Consider the following 17,365-nt stretch of genomic DNA (forward strand, 5'->3'; position numbering starts at 1 on the left):
TACACAGTGATCAGAATTCGACTTAAAAACCATGGAACCGGCTACCATGTTGGAGTTGAACTTCAGTTAATATAAACCACATGTTTTGGTTTATATTGAACTGAGGTTTTGCTCTGGCATGGTGGTTGTTTCCATAATTTTTATGATGAATTACCAGCAATTTGTTTTTTATATGAATTCATCTTAATCATTTTGACTTCATTTTCCCATATATATTGTTGAGGAGAAAAAGAAGAAATATATTCTTCTCTAATTCATCTCATTCAGAATTTCTTGGAAATATTCTGGATTTTAATGAAGCTTGATAGACTTGACAAAAATAATTATCACAACTGTTGGTTCACCATGAGTTACAGTAATATGATTTATACCAGCAATCATTGCATATGCACAAAATAACAGAATCTAGGCTGTAGTAGTACAAGGTATTCTCTTGTTGTGGTTGCCTGTACCTTATTGAAAGAAGTATATGTAATGTAAGCTATAAAAAAAGACTGCACACTCATTTTGACTGAAAATTCAGAAATTTTTCATAAATTTGAGAAGCATAATTAATATGGTATATTCTTGATTAACCTGATTTGATTATGAAAGTGAAGTAAATGTATGAATAGTTAAAAATCATGGATAACCCAAGTTTATATTTGTAAAACACAGTAATGTATGATAACTTGTTGTAACTATAGTGGCTCTTACTGTATATTTGTATGTACATTGTTTAGTCAAATTATCTGTAATCTTTACTTTTTTTTTTTTTTTTTTGAGATATTTTCTTTGGGTGTATACTCTGAAAAATTAAGTATCATACAATACATTGTTTAGTCAAATTATCTGTAATGTTTACTTTTTTTTTTTTGAGATATTTTCCTTGGGTGTATACTCTGAAAAATTAAGTATCACACAAAGTTATGTTGCTGAATTACTGTTCTAAGAACTATAACAACCTCACCTTCAGCTAGACACAGACTAAGAAATCTACTTTTCTCATGCACTTCCCATTCCCTGTATGCTCATGCATATGCCAGAATATAGATCACACAGGATCATATCTGCTTTTATGAATAAAGTATTCTGTGTATATTTATTTAGTGTAATTTTTTGAATCACATACTGATAAATTAAAAGAATCATGTATGGATATTCCACAAATTATATCATTTGCAATAGGATAATCAAGAGTACTTAATTTTTTGGAAGCAAAAATCAAGGATATAACAAATGCAATTGAGAAAAAGTATCGTAAAAGTGATGGTAGTGCTCACAGGAACAAATGATTTAAGGTTTTTTTTAAAATCAACCCTGCACACGAGAGGTAGAACCTAAGCACACTAGTGACAAGTGTGGGATACAGGTATTTGGTTGAGAAAGAAGTTAATTTTCATTTTTCTTAAAGAGTTGGAGGTTGTAGTTATCGGGAACACTTCATGAGGAATTCTGTTCCAGAGAACAGAAGTAGATGGAATAAAAGAAGCAGGTGTGTTTGCAGTTGTACTGAAAAGGGATGTTGGGCAGCTACCACCCATGTGTTATGCCCAACAGTGAGGGAGGACTCATTTATGAGCCGAATTGCTCTCCTCTGGACAGTGCTGAGAATCTAAGGAGGTTTATGTGCACCACCCTAAACATGTGAATGGTATTCTAAGGATCAGCATTTGTAGCTAGATGGGTGAAAAGTAGCATTTAGAATGAAAAAGTATGTCTGGCCGAATGGTTGGCATATCCGCTCTCCAGCCAAAAGGCTGTGGGCATGGATGCTTGTGTTTGTATGTGAAAATACTAGTGGTGGTGGTAGTGGGCAGTAGATGGTGTTGGTGTAGATGATGCAGTTCAGTGTAGTTGGTGGATTGAGTGGTGGTGACGGTTGTAAAGTAGGTGCCTTGCCTCGATGAGCCTCTGGACTCCTTGGAGGTGTCATGTAATAATAATAGTAATGGGAAAATTTGGACATGGAGATATGAATCAGAGAAGGAAGGATTTGATTAATTTTTGCAAAATAATCAACTTTTCCTAGCACACATAGAATCACTACTACTCTAGCCTTCCTTACCCTGCCCCCAGCATCACCTTTTATGGCAGATATGTGGACGATATTCTATGCACTGGAGAACCAACACACATCGCCACCCTACAAGTGTCCCTTAACAGTTACAGCAACAGACTAAAATTCACCATAGAAACCGAACAGAACAAATCCATCAATTTCTTAAACTTGACAATAATCAGAAAAAACAACAAAATAGCCACGAAAATATACCACAAACCCATGCATATCAGAAACTACCTCCATTTCTAGTCATACCATCCATATTCAGTTAAAAAATCAGTCATCCTATCACAATTCATAAATGCTTACAAGTTTTCAACTAACCATAATTATCTCAACACAGAAATAAAAAAACGAACACAGATTTTATAAAAATCGCAACTATCCCACACAACTAATAAATTATGCAAACAGGACAGCAAAAACCCATCAAAGCAACCCAACAACCAAAACGAACTTCCCAACACAAAAAGTTATCAAACTGTCATACATCCAGAACACATACAAAGCCTACAAATACATTTTCAAACATACCGACTACAAACTGGCATTCACCACAAACCGAAAATTGGTAAACCTTCTAAAACCCACTAAATTTCTCTCTCACACACACACACACACAAAGAAATATTAGAACATCACAACATAGTCTACAAATTTCTCTGCCAAAAAGACTGTGATATCACCTATATAGGTTCTACCATCAGTCTTTATGGGCAAGACTACAAGAATCCTTCAGTGACTGTAACATCCCTATTCCAGAACATTTAAACACTAAAAAACGCAACATCGAAAAGAAAAATAGAATACAAAGTACAGGGAAAACAGAAATAGCAGTTCATGCCCTTGAACAGAAACACACCCCACAAATCGACAAGGTCATCATAATAGACAGACAAGACAACGAAACAATGCTTAGAATATCGGAAATGATAGCCATAAAATGTGACGAAAACTCAATCAACGTCCACCAACCCTACATAATCTCCGAGTGTTAGAAGCTCCACAACATAAAAATTAGGTCACAACCCCGACCAATAGGTGATAACATGACAAAGGCAGAAACACCAAGCCAACATGACATAGCATCCACTTCCTCCTCCACGAGTTCAGACGAACACCCACGCGGTAGAAATGGCTCACACCCCATCAACCCTATCCCCCTTTTCCCATAAAGCCTTCCCCTGCCTCTAAAAAACAGTTTCTAATTTCAGCACCCCTTTTTCATCTTTTCCCACCCTACAAAAAAGCATTCCACCCACCCTTAAATATAATATATGTATATATTATATATAAAAAAACTTTTTTTTTTTCAAATTAATTCTCCCACATTGCCAACCCACCCCGCTCCCCTTTCAACACCATAACAGCAGAGGTGTGCACACTGCAGAAAGAAGACAGGCAACAACATCCAAGAAAAGGTATATGCGAATTTTCTTCTATTATGCTAGATATATTTGTCTCTGAGAATACATCTGCAATGCCCTAAGAATTCTTGAGTAAAAAGCCAATGACGTTAAAAAAGGGGCACTTCTGAACAGAAGCAGTTAAAATTGCCATAAAAATAATAGTTTTTAAGAGGAGTAACATGGGAGTTCTCCCAGAAAAAATACCTATAAATCAACTATTTATCACAAATACTTATTCTACCATAGGCCACAGTAAAAATACATCTAGACATCACCAAACAATGAAATTAAAAACTGCAAAGACTATATAATCACCAATAAAAAATGGAAACATTCATCCCAAAATGTCAAAACCACTAAAAACATGGACACAGACCATGAACTATATCAGTCAAACTAAAAATCAATCTTAAAAGAAATAGAACAAATCATCAAAACCAAAGGAAAATAGACATCTCAAAACTGAAAATAGCTTAACAAGATCTAATTACCAGAGAGCAGTGGGAGAAAACTTAAATAATCTTGCTCTCTTTACAGCTTCAGAGTCTTTGAACAAAAAGGTAAAGAAATTATTAAAGTAACAGCAGAAAAACACTTAAGCTACCAGACAAGAGTAAATAAAGTTTGGATTACACAGAAATTATGGATTTATGGGAATGAAAAAGAACATCAAAAATTAACCTTTCAAAAGAAAACAAAGAATATAAAGAAGTGGGGATTGGTAAGAAAAATGAGTAAATAAAATAAAGCAAAAAGACTGAGTAACAAAGAAAGAGTGATAAATTTTATGTGACAGATGTGAAAATGGGTAAGGGTATTAGAAGTTAACTGGTGAGGATGAGGAAGGAATTAAGGCAGGTACAAAGTGAGATATGGAATCCAGATAATGGATTGAAAGTATAAAAAGGAAGCTGCAGGTGAAAGAGAAGTTCAGCATGAATAACAGAGGCTGGAAAGATATAGCACTATATGAGGACTCTATGGTGAGGGATGTTCAAACAGAGCAGTGCTGAAGATGTGTGTGTGTGTGGGGGGGGCAAATAAGAATACACAAAAAAATTTAAAAATCAAAAATAATAATAATAAAAATAAGCAGTACCTCTAACTTGGTTGATCAACTTCAATCTCAACACAACACACGGCTCCTAAAGAGAGGAAAGAAATCAAGATAATTGGTTTCCTTCCTCTTATTATTAAAGAGGTAGAGGCACAAAAATAGCCCATCATACACTAATTTGTATCTCTGGAGTGGTTATTGTATTCGAGAGGTTAATTAGGATCTACATTCAGGTAGCATGGTTTTATTCACACTGTGCTAACATGGTCACATCAGCCTGTGGCATGCACATCAAGGTAGGTAGGTACATTATATCAAATTTGTCAATATACACACAATGACTTAAATAGTTTCTTCCATTCTGATGGAGAGGAGATACATTCAGGACTATTAATAGGATCACCAAACTCAGGTATAGGCAGAGAATATGATTACAGCAGACTAACTAGACTTCCTTCATAAAAGTTCAATAAACACACAGACTGATAGCCTTGACTTCAGAAACATTTCAGGCAAGGCAACCAAAACCAACTGAGGTATACAAAACAGATTTAGATGCAGGACCTACTCAAACTTCATGAAAGTACAGCAGTCAACAAGATTGGATTAACTTTAATTCATCAAAGACATCAAAATTTTAGTAATTTTGAAAATTACTAAATTTTCATAATCATCAAATTCCTGATATATACCTTCAAGGCAAGTACAGGATATTATGAGTACTACATGAAAAAGTAACAGCATTATTACCTTCCAATCAACAATTTTCCAAATTAATCTGTTATCTGTCAGTCTCCAACATTATCATATCTTATATTATTGTCTTTTTATTATTATTATTCATGACACCTCCAAGGAGTCCGAGGACTCATAGCAGGAGGACAACAATTATAAAACTGTCTCAACATGGTACTACACTGAGCCTCTACTACCAATCATCTCCATCAAAGCCATTTACTGCCCATCTCCACCACCACCACAACTAGTATTTTTTTTTGTCTGTAAATTGCTTGTGTTCTGAAGGGCCGATTTGCCTGTATGCAAGATGAAAAACTCCGAGTTTCTGGGAGAAAAAACCCTGCTACCTCCGTATGAGATCGGCTAACTCATTCAGGTAGCATGGTTAAGGCACTTTTTACTATATCAATCCACTTACATCTTGATCTTCATCTGGGTCTTTTTTCTGACATCCTGGCAAAAAAACACTTGTTTTGCTAATCCTTCCTCTGCCATTCTGTTTAAGTGACCATACCATCAGAGATTAGCTTTGCTAACACATTACTGAATGCTAACAATGGCAACTTCTTTCCTAACATCCTCATCGATTCACTCCATTAATCTTTCTCAGAACTCTCATATCTGTGGTCTCTAGTGGAACTATTGCAGTGGAACTATTTTCCCCTCTTTCCACCCGCTCGGGACTAACCCAGACCCGAGACTCAAATTAAACAAAATGGTCAAGGGTACTGACAATTCTTTAGCTGCTTCTCGTACAACACGAGCTGGTATACCATCCAATCCCACAGATGTATTGACATTGAGGTTATGCAATAGACTACTCACTTCCACTTCATTAACCACAATTCCCGTATAATCTACTGGTTTATTCGTTTCTGCAATGTCACCACCTGGATGATATACTCTTGCAAAGTGCTCACTCAGTAACTCAACTATCTCAACTGATTCAGTTACCTCCCTACCATCGGCATTCTTTAAAATCAATCTGCCATGTACATTTTTCCTTTTACTTGCTACATATCTAAAAAACTGTTTAGGATTCTCTTTAGCCTGCATGGCCAATGTTCTTTCGTAATCCTTTTTTGCTTTTCTTACCACACTCGTCACCCTTCTGGCCTGCGCTTTATACCGTTCATGTGCCTGCCGGTCACCCTTCTCCTTAAATTCCCTCCATAGTTGTTTCTTTTTTTTGCAGCTCAAGCTTAATGGTGTTATTCATCCATTTAACCCCTACTTGATTTATTATTCGGACTCTAGGTATACAGTCAGCCATTGCTTCATGCAAGCACTTCTTAACTACTTCCCATGCACTATCAACTTCTAGTCCTTGCAGTTGTACATGCCATGGCACTGAACCAATCAAACCCCTAAGCTTGTCATACTTTCCAGCCCGATAATTCCACATGTACCCTGTCTTAATTGAAAATTCTACACCTTTAGCCACCTCCCAAGTTAAGACCCTATGATCACTCTCACCGATTGGTGGCAATGTGGTCATATCTGTTACAGCCAAATCCTCAGATGTAATTACTAGGTCAAGCACTCTCTGACCCCTAGTATTTTCCATTACATGCTGTCGCAGATAGTTATCCCTTAATAACCGCATAAAATCCAGTTCCTTACTTCTGTGCGTCCTCTCCTCACTCCAATCAATGCGACCATAGTTGAAATCTCCCATAATAATCACCCTCCTTCCACCCATTTCTTCTTTTTGCTTATGCATACTGTCACCACCATCTTTTCCATCACCTGGTCTATAGCAGCACCCAATTGTATATTTAGTTCTGCTAGCCACAATCTCACACCAAATGGCCTCAAATGTGCTCTTTTCTCTATCCTGCAATTCAACTTCTATTCTCCTTGGCTGGAGCTCATCAGCTATCATCAACAATACTCCTCCCCCCATTTTATTCTCTCTGTCATTCCTGAACACACTATACCCATCACATTCAATCCCACTAGTTATATCATCTACAGTCAGCCATGTTTCACTAATACCTATAACCTGTGGTCTGGAAGTGCCAACCACGCCCAAAAACTCTTCCTTCTTGTTCCTAATACTCCTAGTATTAGTGTACATGAATTTAAGACCCCCATTAGCCCCAACCCTACCTTGATGCCTTATATTAACTATCCCCCTAAGATTTGTTGTCCTTATTTGCTCTGGCATATTATATTCATTCTTACATTCAAATGCCTCCATAAGGACTGTATATCTATTCCCCCCCCCCACTTAACAAATCTAGTTTCCCTGAATTTGCACATCCACTACATTCAGCAACACTTTCTCAAGTCTTCTTACATCGTAACCATTCAAATGCAAGCCATCCATCTTACATAGATCCTTTCGCCCATCAAACTCACTCCACACATCCACAAATTCCACACCACTCGTCATACATAACCCACGCATAAAGTCATTCGCAATTATGGCCCTCCTTTTAAACATTTCACTGTCATACCGTGGCAAAAGACTAATCATTCTAACTCTCTCACTCTTTTCTTTTGCTACATCAAACAATTCATTCAGGTCTTCTATCATTTCCATTTTATCTCCTTTCAAATCATTCGTACCTGCCACAACAATCATTTCTTTCACCCTTTCCTTTTGCTATCTAATAGACTCAGTTACGTCCTTTATGGTCGCACCAGGTTGGTACGATTTTGTCAAATCCTCTACTAACACACCTCGTACTAACGAGTCTCCATACAGCACTCTATCCTTCATTTTGTTCATGTTCACATTCATACGTCTATTTTTTCTGTCATACCTTTTATTATTGGTTCGTTCATTCAGTCTACTTTTGTTCATGCACTCTAGCTGCTGTTTTGCTCTTTCTATCGCACTATTCAACAACGCGATCTCACTCAATGCATCTATCTCATCTTTTTTATTCTCTGAGAAACCATTTATACTATCATTCACACTCTCACAATTTTCATGTACAACCTTGCCGTTTCTTGTCATATCCCTATTTCCTTCATTCTGAAGGTTGACAAAAATATCACACTCACGATCCGAAATACACTTCAATTCCTCATTCTCCCTACATTTTCTACACACATTCAATCCTTTATTATCATCTAACCACACTCCGACCGCACTCCGCAAAGCGTACATTTCACAGCTAGTACACTGACTCATTTCTTTTATACTACTGTTCTTTGATAAGGATGGCGAACCATCATTACTGGCTGCCATTTTCCTTCGCACAGGTGCCATACTTATTTGTAACGTGTTTTGTCAAATTATACGTTATAACACACCAAAAACAGACGCACTAAAATATGCAAGGCAAACAAAACAAAACTGCACAATATTAAGTAATTTGTATCGATAACTAAAAATGATACTTATCTTATCTGGATAAGTATCATTTTTAGCTTGCACGAACACTACACATTACGAATTCATCTAGCGGCGACTTCCCGACATAGATTATGTTATAAAACACTTTAGTACACTAACCACGCTAATAAAGCTCCAATAATATACCAAAATTACACACTTAAGTCCATTAAATTGAATCCAAAACATCAATAAATCAACAAAAATCACAAATCTCTCAGGAGCTCTCCGATAGCACGTCCGTTCACCAGCTAGCCTCGACACCAATGATAATGATAATAATAATAATAATAATTCATCACTAAGCTACAAATACACAAATGACACAAATTAATTTGACTTAAATCTAATATGTACACCATATCTTACAACTCAATATATCCTTACTGTAATCCTGTTGGTAGTCTTCTACCACTGTGTTGACACTGTTAGTTTCACTTAGCAATCTTTCCAAGTATTTACTCCAGACATCTAGAATACCTTTATCTACAGTTTTTGTGTCACCACTATCTTCTCTGATTCCTTTTCCAGTACTCTCCTCCATTTGTAGGCTTTTTCAATAGCCTCCATTATATCTTTTCACCTTCCTGATATTTATTTTCTATGTTTAGCATAGTAAAACCATGCAAATTATGCATTTTATCTTGACAATTTCAAGTTGAATCATGTAGATTCACACCAAAGGCCTATACCAGTTACAACTTTTATGCAAAATTTCAGTTTCTTGCTTTGGAATAACAATTTTAGTTTGGTGAAGTGAATACAACTCCACACTCCAAACCAATACTGTAACAGTGTGGATTGAGATCCACACTGTTACAATATTGGGGAAACTGGATGTACAATCCCTATCCAAAAAAAAAAAAAAAAAAAAAAGGGCACAAACGACACATTGTTGGATCCTACTTCTTCTAAATCTTTACCTTGGATCCGATTAATCGCTATGATGTTCTTAAACAACTGAATAAGTTGTAAGTTGATTTCTAATTCAAATATAAAGAAAATTTATATTTAAAGACTGCGCCACTTTATATCTGAATTAGTTCAAGAATTGAAGGTAAACCAACTCCTAACAACCCTACTCTTATATCTTGTTATTATACATACTGGCTGAGTATATTTAACTTACTTATTTTACCCGCTTTGGTTCGAATATTTAATGAATGGTGCAGTAAAAGAGATTCAGGCAAAATACAACTTTTGATTAACAAAAACAAACATTTAATTTTAGAATCACAAATTTTACACTTAAGTTCAAATCAGTAATTAAGATATCACAAACATTTTAACCTCTCTGATAAATTCAATCATACAAACTCAGAAAATGATAAATTCGTTGTCTCTAATACAGTCTTCTCACAGTTCCTTAAGTTCCAAATACAATAAAATCTCAGTAACACCACTTTACAAGCAAACGCTTTTAAATTTACACTTCAGCTAATCTTCACAATAGTTACTGTTAACATAAGGAAATTCTAGGATGAAACTCACACACTTCTCTGTGTAGGAATATTAATGGTTGGAATAATCTTACCGATAATCTTCTACCTTCATCAACTTATACACAAACACTTTTTATAACCGTAAACACTTTTAACAATAATCAGCACTCATTAAAATAAATCTTCAAAGCATTAACTGAATTAATTCACGGTCACTATACACATAAACAAACGTTCTTGCATGAAGTACTATTGATCACTCATGAAATAAGGCAACACACAATAATTCCTTAACTTGAGGTTTTATATGCACAGTTGTTCACCCATCCGGCATTCGATTAATTCTTTAGACACTACAATTCTAAACACAGCTAATAGTAAACTTCAATTTTACAGCCTCTACTATTCTAATTAGAAGAAACACACGTATAAACCACAGTGAAAATTATTTAATTGTAAATATTTCATCCTAAGTATCTTAGGACATCATCAGTACAGTATTTAAACAAAATTAGGAATAACATACAGTTAGGGCGCATGATTACAATAGAATCTCATGAAAACGTGCATAACGTGCTAAAGTAGTACAAAAAAAAAAAAAAAAGTTAATTATTTAACACAATTTTGTATGATAATTTCCCATACTTTAGGAATAGTAACAGCATCGTTGCGGTTTAGGTTTTGTTTAAATACTGTACTGATGATGTCCTAAGATACTTAGGATGAAATATTTACAATTAAATAATTTTCACTGTGGTTTATACGTGTGTTTCTTCTAATTATGAACGCACTACAGGTTTCGTTATTTAAAAAAAGTTTTATTCCTTCACGGGGAAATGACAGCGCAGAAGGCAAACTTACTAGGAAAACTGCAATTAAAACAGGGTAAGCTACGAGCTAGAATATCTTTTTTAAAAAAGTGCAGACGTGATAATCTTATTCCAACCTTTGGAAAACTGAAAGAAACCATCAAATCTCCAGGTGCCCATAAAATCTATCAAAAAGCAAGTCATTCCTTACTACTCAATCAGTTACGAGTGTCTAAGCATGAACTAGCAACAAACAATTTAAATATTACAGAACTAGAAACAGATTTGTCAAATACGTTAAATCAAGAATTGCTACAATTAATTATAACTGTCTCAAAGAATTCAGGAAAAAAAGCTTTTGATAAAAGCAATAGTGCTCTACATATTAAATACCTTAATCTATTAAATCGATCAAAAAAGATCACTAACAAATTACCAACGGAAAAATGGGTAGTCAATTTATCTAACCGTCAACTAACAAAAGATGAATTAAATGTTCTAGCAAGAGGCCATACATTTGCGATTTCACCAAAGTGTTTCCCATATTTAGACTTTATAAATAATATAGAAAGAAACATCAAGCCTCTCTCCAGTAGTGAAGCCAACAAACTTCGTTTCGAAGTAGCTAAAGTGATCTACAATGCCAAACCTTCAGAATTAAATATCCCACCGTAGGAATCGAAAGCTGTTATTTCCTTAAAACGTAACAAAAATTTAATCATTACTAGAGCTGATAAAGGAAATACCACTGTGGTTCTTGATACCAATTCATATGACCGAAAAATGAATTTACTTCTTCGAGATCGTAATACTTACTCCAAATTGGATTTTGATCCTACGAATCGTCAACTCAGAAAATTAAATAAGCTACTTAATGAAACTTCCTCCTTAGATGAAGAAACAATCAAAAAACTTAAGACATACCATGCAAGAATGCCTAGAATTTATGGCTTACCTAAGCTACACAAAACTAATGTTCCACTTAGACCCGTCATAGACTGTATCGGCTGTCCAACGTACAAGTTATCAAGATTCTTATCTAACCTTCTCCGCCCTCACATAGGCCACTCAGTCTCTTCAATCAAAAATTCTACTGAGTTTCACATAAAAATTAAAGACATTCAACTATCAAAAACTGATTTGTTAATCAGCTTCGACATTGTCTCCCTCTTCACAAACATTCTCCATAAAGAAACAATAGAATTACTAACTCAAAAATTTCCGTCTGATATAGCTGAATTGTTCAAGTTTGTTATTGCATCAGGTTACTTCACCTGGAAAGGTCAAATTTACAAGCAAGAGGAAGGAACAGCAATGGGATCTCCTTTATCACCAAACCTAGCAAATTTGTTTCTAGAACACCTTGAAGAAAAAATATTCACTTTTGAACCCAAACCAAAAATTTGGCTAAGATATGTCGATGACGTATTTGCAGTCTGGAATCATCCCGAACCTGAATTACAACTGTTTCTAGATAAAATTAACCTTCTTCATCATCGCATTAACTTTACGTTAGAAAACGAATCTCCACAGGGTATCTCTTTTTTGGATTTACACATCAAAAGAAAAGAAGACAGTTCCATCGCCATGTCTGTCTTTCGCAAGCCTACATTCTCAGGTCGCTACATTCACAATTCTTCTGCTCATCATCCATCTCAGAAATCTGGCATTATTAAATCACTAGTTTCCAGAGCACACAAATTCTGCTCCTCTGAAGAATCTTTAAACCAGGAATTAGAAGTTATCAAAAGTACAGCCATCCTAAATGGATATAATCCCAAAACAACTCAAAAAATCATCAGTCACTTCTGCATATATCAAACCAGACAGGAAGAAGTGCATAGGATCCCATACCTTACGTTAAAGGCATCTCAGAACGTCTTTCTAAAATTATGAAGAAATACAATTTTGCCACTACTTACAAACCTATCAACCAAATTTACAACTTATTACCTTCTCCTAAGGACAAATTCTCACCCGTGATGTTACCTGGTGTTTATGAGATTCCATGCTCATGCAAATTATCTTACTTTGGACAGACAGGTAGGTCTGTTCAGAAACGCATCTCGGAACATCAAGACCACATTCGTCTTCTTAAACCGCAGAAATCTGGCCTCTCTCAACATGGAATTGAAAATCCAAACCATAGGATCCATTGGGAAAAGGCTAAACTTTTACATAGATCTTTATTTAAACATGAACGTTTATACAAAGAAAGTTCTGAAGCCCTACTACACAGACCAAACCTAAACCGCAATGACGTTCTTACTATTCCTAAAGTATGGGAAATTATCATACAAAATTGTGTTAAATAATTAACTTTTTTTTTTTTTTTTTGTACTACTTTAGCACGTCATGCACGTTTTCATGAGATTCTATTGTAATCATGCGACCTAACTGTATGTTATTCCTAATTTTGTTTAAATACTGTACTGATGATGTCCTAAGATACTTAGGATGAAATATTTACAATTAAATAATTTTCACTGTGGTTTATACGTGTGTTTCTTCTAATTATGAATGCACCACAGGTTTCGTTATTTAAAAAAAAAAAAAATCTACTATTCTAGTAACTCCGTGCTTTATTTCAAGATTCTGTGTGTCCTTGACAGGTCGGCCCTGAAATTAAATCTCAACTCAAATATCGCTAGTCTATTTAGTAGTCATTCAGCTGTCTTCCGTAGCAATAATTGTTATTCTACAATTTATTAGCTAACCGCCTCTCGACTAGTAGACTTTATTAGCTGCTTGAGTGACTTGCCGACTCGCTATTATCGCACTGTGATTCCCAAATGCTCCGATTCCAACCTAATGCCAATTCTCTCCTTTCTCTCTCTTAATAATTATTTCAGCATTCATTGCTTTTCATATCCATTCTTCCTGCCTAAATTGTTCTCGTGATTTCTTTCTAAAACTCTTTTTAATAAACCTTCTCCTCACGTGGTGTTCCAAAACATGCTCACTCACTTACATATGTCTCCATGACAACCAAACAAAATATAATAAAATTGAGGTAATGCATAACACTAAATTTCTACAAATAGGAATAAATAAAGAATATTAATATTTCAATTAATGCGCAGTTAAATTATCAAATACAAGTTCTTATAACATTAATATAGTAATAAATAAAATAGCTTAATAATATTTAATAGTCTTTTCATTATTAATACATATATCTTTGAATAGATAATTAAATATTAGACCAAATTAAGGTAGTTATATGAATATTAAATTGTAAAATAAGTTGTTTACATTAAATAATATTTACAAGTCTAGCCTTTGTGATGGAAGATTATGTTAGATTCTGAACCAAATAATAATTACTCTAATCTCTCATAATCAGAATCCAACAACATTAAATTTAACAATTTTGGTGAAGCAGGCCTCTCAGATCATACTCTTAACATCCTACACCAAATTGATTGGGAAAGTACTTGCTCATTACATCATACAAAAACCTGGTATGAATGGAAATTTAAAGAAGCCTGTGAAATTTTGATGAACTTCCCCAATCTTAACAATAAAGGTGACATAAAAATAATGGTGGCATAAAAGTGATTTTGATAGTATATAAGTACAGAATGCAGTACATTACTTTGTTTCGTGTAAATCTCCAAGACAATTCATCTACGCTAATCCATTCTCCAGCTGAGGTGAAGGTAGAAATTAGAATGGATGGATGTTTACGAAAATGTTTTCCTGATGGTCGTTTTACAAAATGATGGAGAAATACATTCTGATGGAAATCTACATCTTTGATAATCTATTAAGAGAGAGAGAAAAAAATAGAATTTAAGAATATGCCTGTAATATAAACCTCTATGCTAATTTAAAAAAGTGAAATGTCACGTCCAATTTTGCATATAAATAAAATAAGAGAGAGAGAGAAGAATCATAATGTCAGAGTAATAACTAGAAATAATTTTACAGCTTGTAATATATGTTGGAACCGATTAAGCTGATTATCATTAGCATATCAATAAACAATCCATCCAAAAAATGACAAGAAACCTTTGGGTACCTTATATGATAACAATATCGTTGATGGGCAATTAAGGATTAGATAGTACAGAAAACACTGCTCTAGAAACCAACCAGAGCAAATCCTGGAGATTTGCTCTGGATGTGCTTAGGAGTACAACATCTGCATAAAGCAACAAATTGCATGATAACCACAGTAATTAACTTTAATGAAATGAAGTGTACTTTCATTTCATTACAGTTAATTACTGTAATTACCATGTAATTTATTGTTTATAGTCATGCCACAACCTTTACAGGTTACTGCATGACTATAAACATGATGAATAAGAGTGGAGATAATATGCATATTTGTCTTACACCTGATTTTATATCAAACCATCTCCCTGTTTCCATTTAATTCTAACTGGATGGATGTTTACGAAAATGTTTTCCTGATGGTCGTTTTACAAAATGATGGAGAAATACATTCTGATGGAAATCTACATCTTTGATAATCTATTAAGAGAGAGAGAAAAAAATAGAATTTAAGAATATGCCTGTAATATAAACCTCTATGCTAATTTAAAAAAGTGAAATGTCACGTCCAATTTTGCATATAAATAAAATAAGAGAGAGAGAGAAGAATCATAATGTCAGAGTAATAACTAGAAATAATTTTACAGCTTGTAATATATGTTGGAACCGATTAAGCTGATTATCATTAGCATATCAATAAACAATCCATCCAAAAAATGACAAGAAACCTTTGGGTACCTTATATGATAACAATATCGTTGATGGGCAATTAAGGATTAGATAGTACAGAAAACACTGCTCTAGAAACCAACCAGAGCAAATCCTGGAGATTTGCTCTGGATGTGCTTAGGAGTACAACATCTGCATAAAGCAACAAATTGCATGATAACCACAGTAATTAACTTTAATGAAATGAAGTGTACTTTCATTTCATTACAGTTAATTACTGTAATTACCATGTAATTTATTGTTTATAGTCATGCCACAACCTTTACAGGTTACTGCATGACTATAAACATGATGAATAAGAGTGGAGATAATATGCATATTTGTCTTACACCTGATTTTATATCAAACCATCTCCCTGTTTCCATTTAATTCTAACTGTTGACTTACAACTTGAAAATAAACAATACTTTGTCCAATATAACATTCCATTTGCACCATATAACTGTATAGTGTTTTGAAAAGCTTTTCCAGATCTACAAAACTAACTTAAATACAGATTCTAGTCATATTCCCATGATTCAATAGTATATTCAATACTGTAATCCAGAAAAACTGCCATTTTTCACTAATTATTTATATTAATGATTTTTTTAATTACCCACCATTATCTTAGTTTTCCTTTTCACTGTTATTTTCATTTCAATTCTTGTTAACTCATTACTCTTTAAATAACCATATCATCCAATGGAGTGATATCTTATAAATGCATGGAAAGAGCAGTAAAATTCTCAGAGGTCTTCAACCTTTTATTCTCTAGGCTTCAAGAACATCTCTAATCAAGAGGAATGAAATAAAAGTACATTCAATCCATCCCACCTCCTCTCCAACAATGCTATCAACATGATGCTAAATGATTTCTAATAAATATCACTTCACTATTTACATCTACCAATTAATTAGTAAAATCTAGTATGAATCCTGTCACACTCTCTCTCTCTCTCTCCAAAGTACATCTCCTAGCCAACCATATATGCATCTCAGGACACAAAAACCATGAAAACCTCTGGAGAAGCTCAAGTGGTCACTCTTGAGATTTTCAAGACATCTGATCAAGTCAGAGAGAGTTCTCCTCACAAAATTATCATATGATGATCTCCTTCCTGCCTTTTGTCATGGGGTTGCCAATTTCCTCTTGGTTATTCACTGTATATCACTGCAGCTTGTTTCCTCTTACTCATTACTATGCTGGGATACCACCAGGGCTGTGTACTTTCGAACATGCACTTTCGGTTATACGCTAATAACCTTCTTTAATTAATCTCAAATCCTATTCATAGTTTTGCTGATGACAGTATATTCCATTAATCTTCCTCATTCAGAAAACTTGTGGTGCTCACGTGAATCAAGCTTCTAGATCTTCTATAACCAATTCTTAAACACTAATAAATGAAAAAATCAAGTAAATTTCAATACTAGAAAAGTCTTATTTTCCAGAGAGAAAAGAAAAAGAAGAAAAAAAATCTTATTTCACTGTACCTACTTTTAATATTACAATCTCCAGTCAAGATCATTTGGGGGGAAGGGTCACTTTCACATCTAGCCTATCCTGGCACAAACTCATCGCATCCATAACCTCCTGGCACTCCAAAAAAAAAACCTCATAATCAAATTCCTGCCATGTACCCTCAAGGGGTGTACAGGATATGACAGTACTACATGAAAAAATTACATCATTACTAACTTCCTATCTATAATTTTCCTCCAAAGCAGTCTGTTACTTGTCAAGACTCCAACATTATCAGATCTTATATTTCTATCGTCTAAGGCACTTTGTACCGTATCAATC

The 17,365-nt window shown here is 34.5% G+C and overlaps 2 protein-coding genes across 2 annotated transcripts in view; both read right to left on the reverse strand.

The window, feature by feature from the left end:
* Window positions 1–14,613, reverse strand: part of LOC150107877 (GPI inositol-deacylase-like) — a 301,804-nt gene extending 287,191 nt beyond the window's left edge. The window contains exon 1 of the mRNA XM_090415403.1: window positions 14,447–14,613. The gene's annotated coding sequence lies outside the window, so the exon portion shown is untranslated. The remainder of the gene's footprint in view (window positions 1–14,446) is intronic.
* Window positions 14,614–15,234: 621 nt separating this feature from the next.
* LOC150107878 (GPI inositol-deacylase-like) overlaps window positions 15,235–17,365 on the reverse strand; it is a 208,894-nt gene continuing 206,763 nt past the window's right edge. Inside the window, exon 11 of the mRNA XM_090415369.1 lies at window positions 15,235–15,330. Within this exon, the coding sequence (XP_090271495.1) occupies window positions 15,235–15,330 (96 nt within the window). The remainder of the gene's footprint in view (window positions 15,331–17,365) is intronic.

Source organism: Typopeltis vanoorti, chromosome 3 (assembly GCF_054136105.1).
Source record: "Typopeltis vanoorti isolate ZY-2024b chromosome 3, IOZ_Tvanoo_1.0, whole genome shotgun sequence".
NCBI lineage: Eukaryota > Metazoa > Arthropoda > Arachnida > Uropygi > Thelyphonidae > Typopeltis > Typopeltis vanoorti.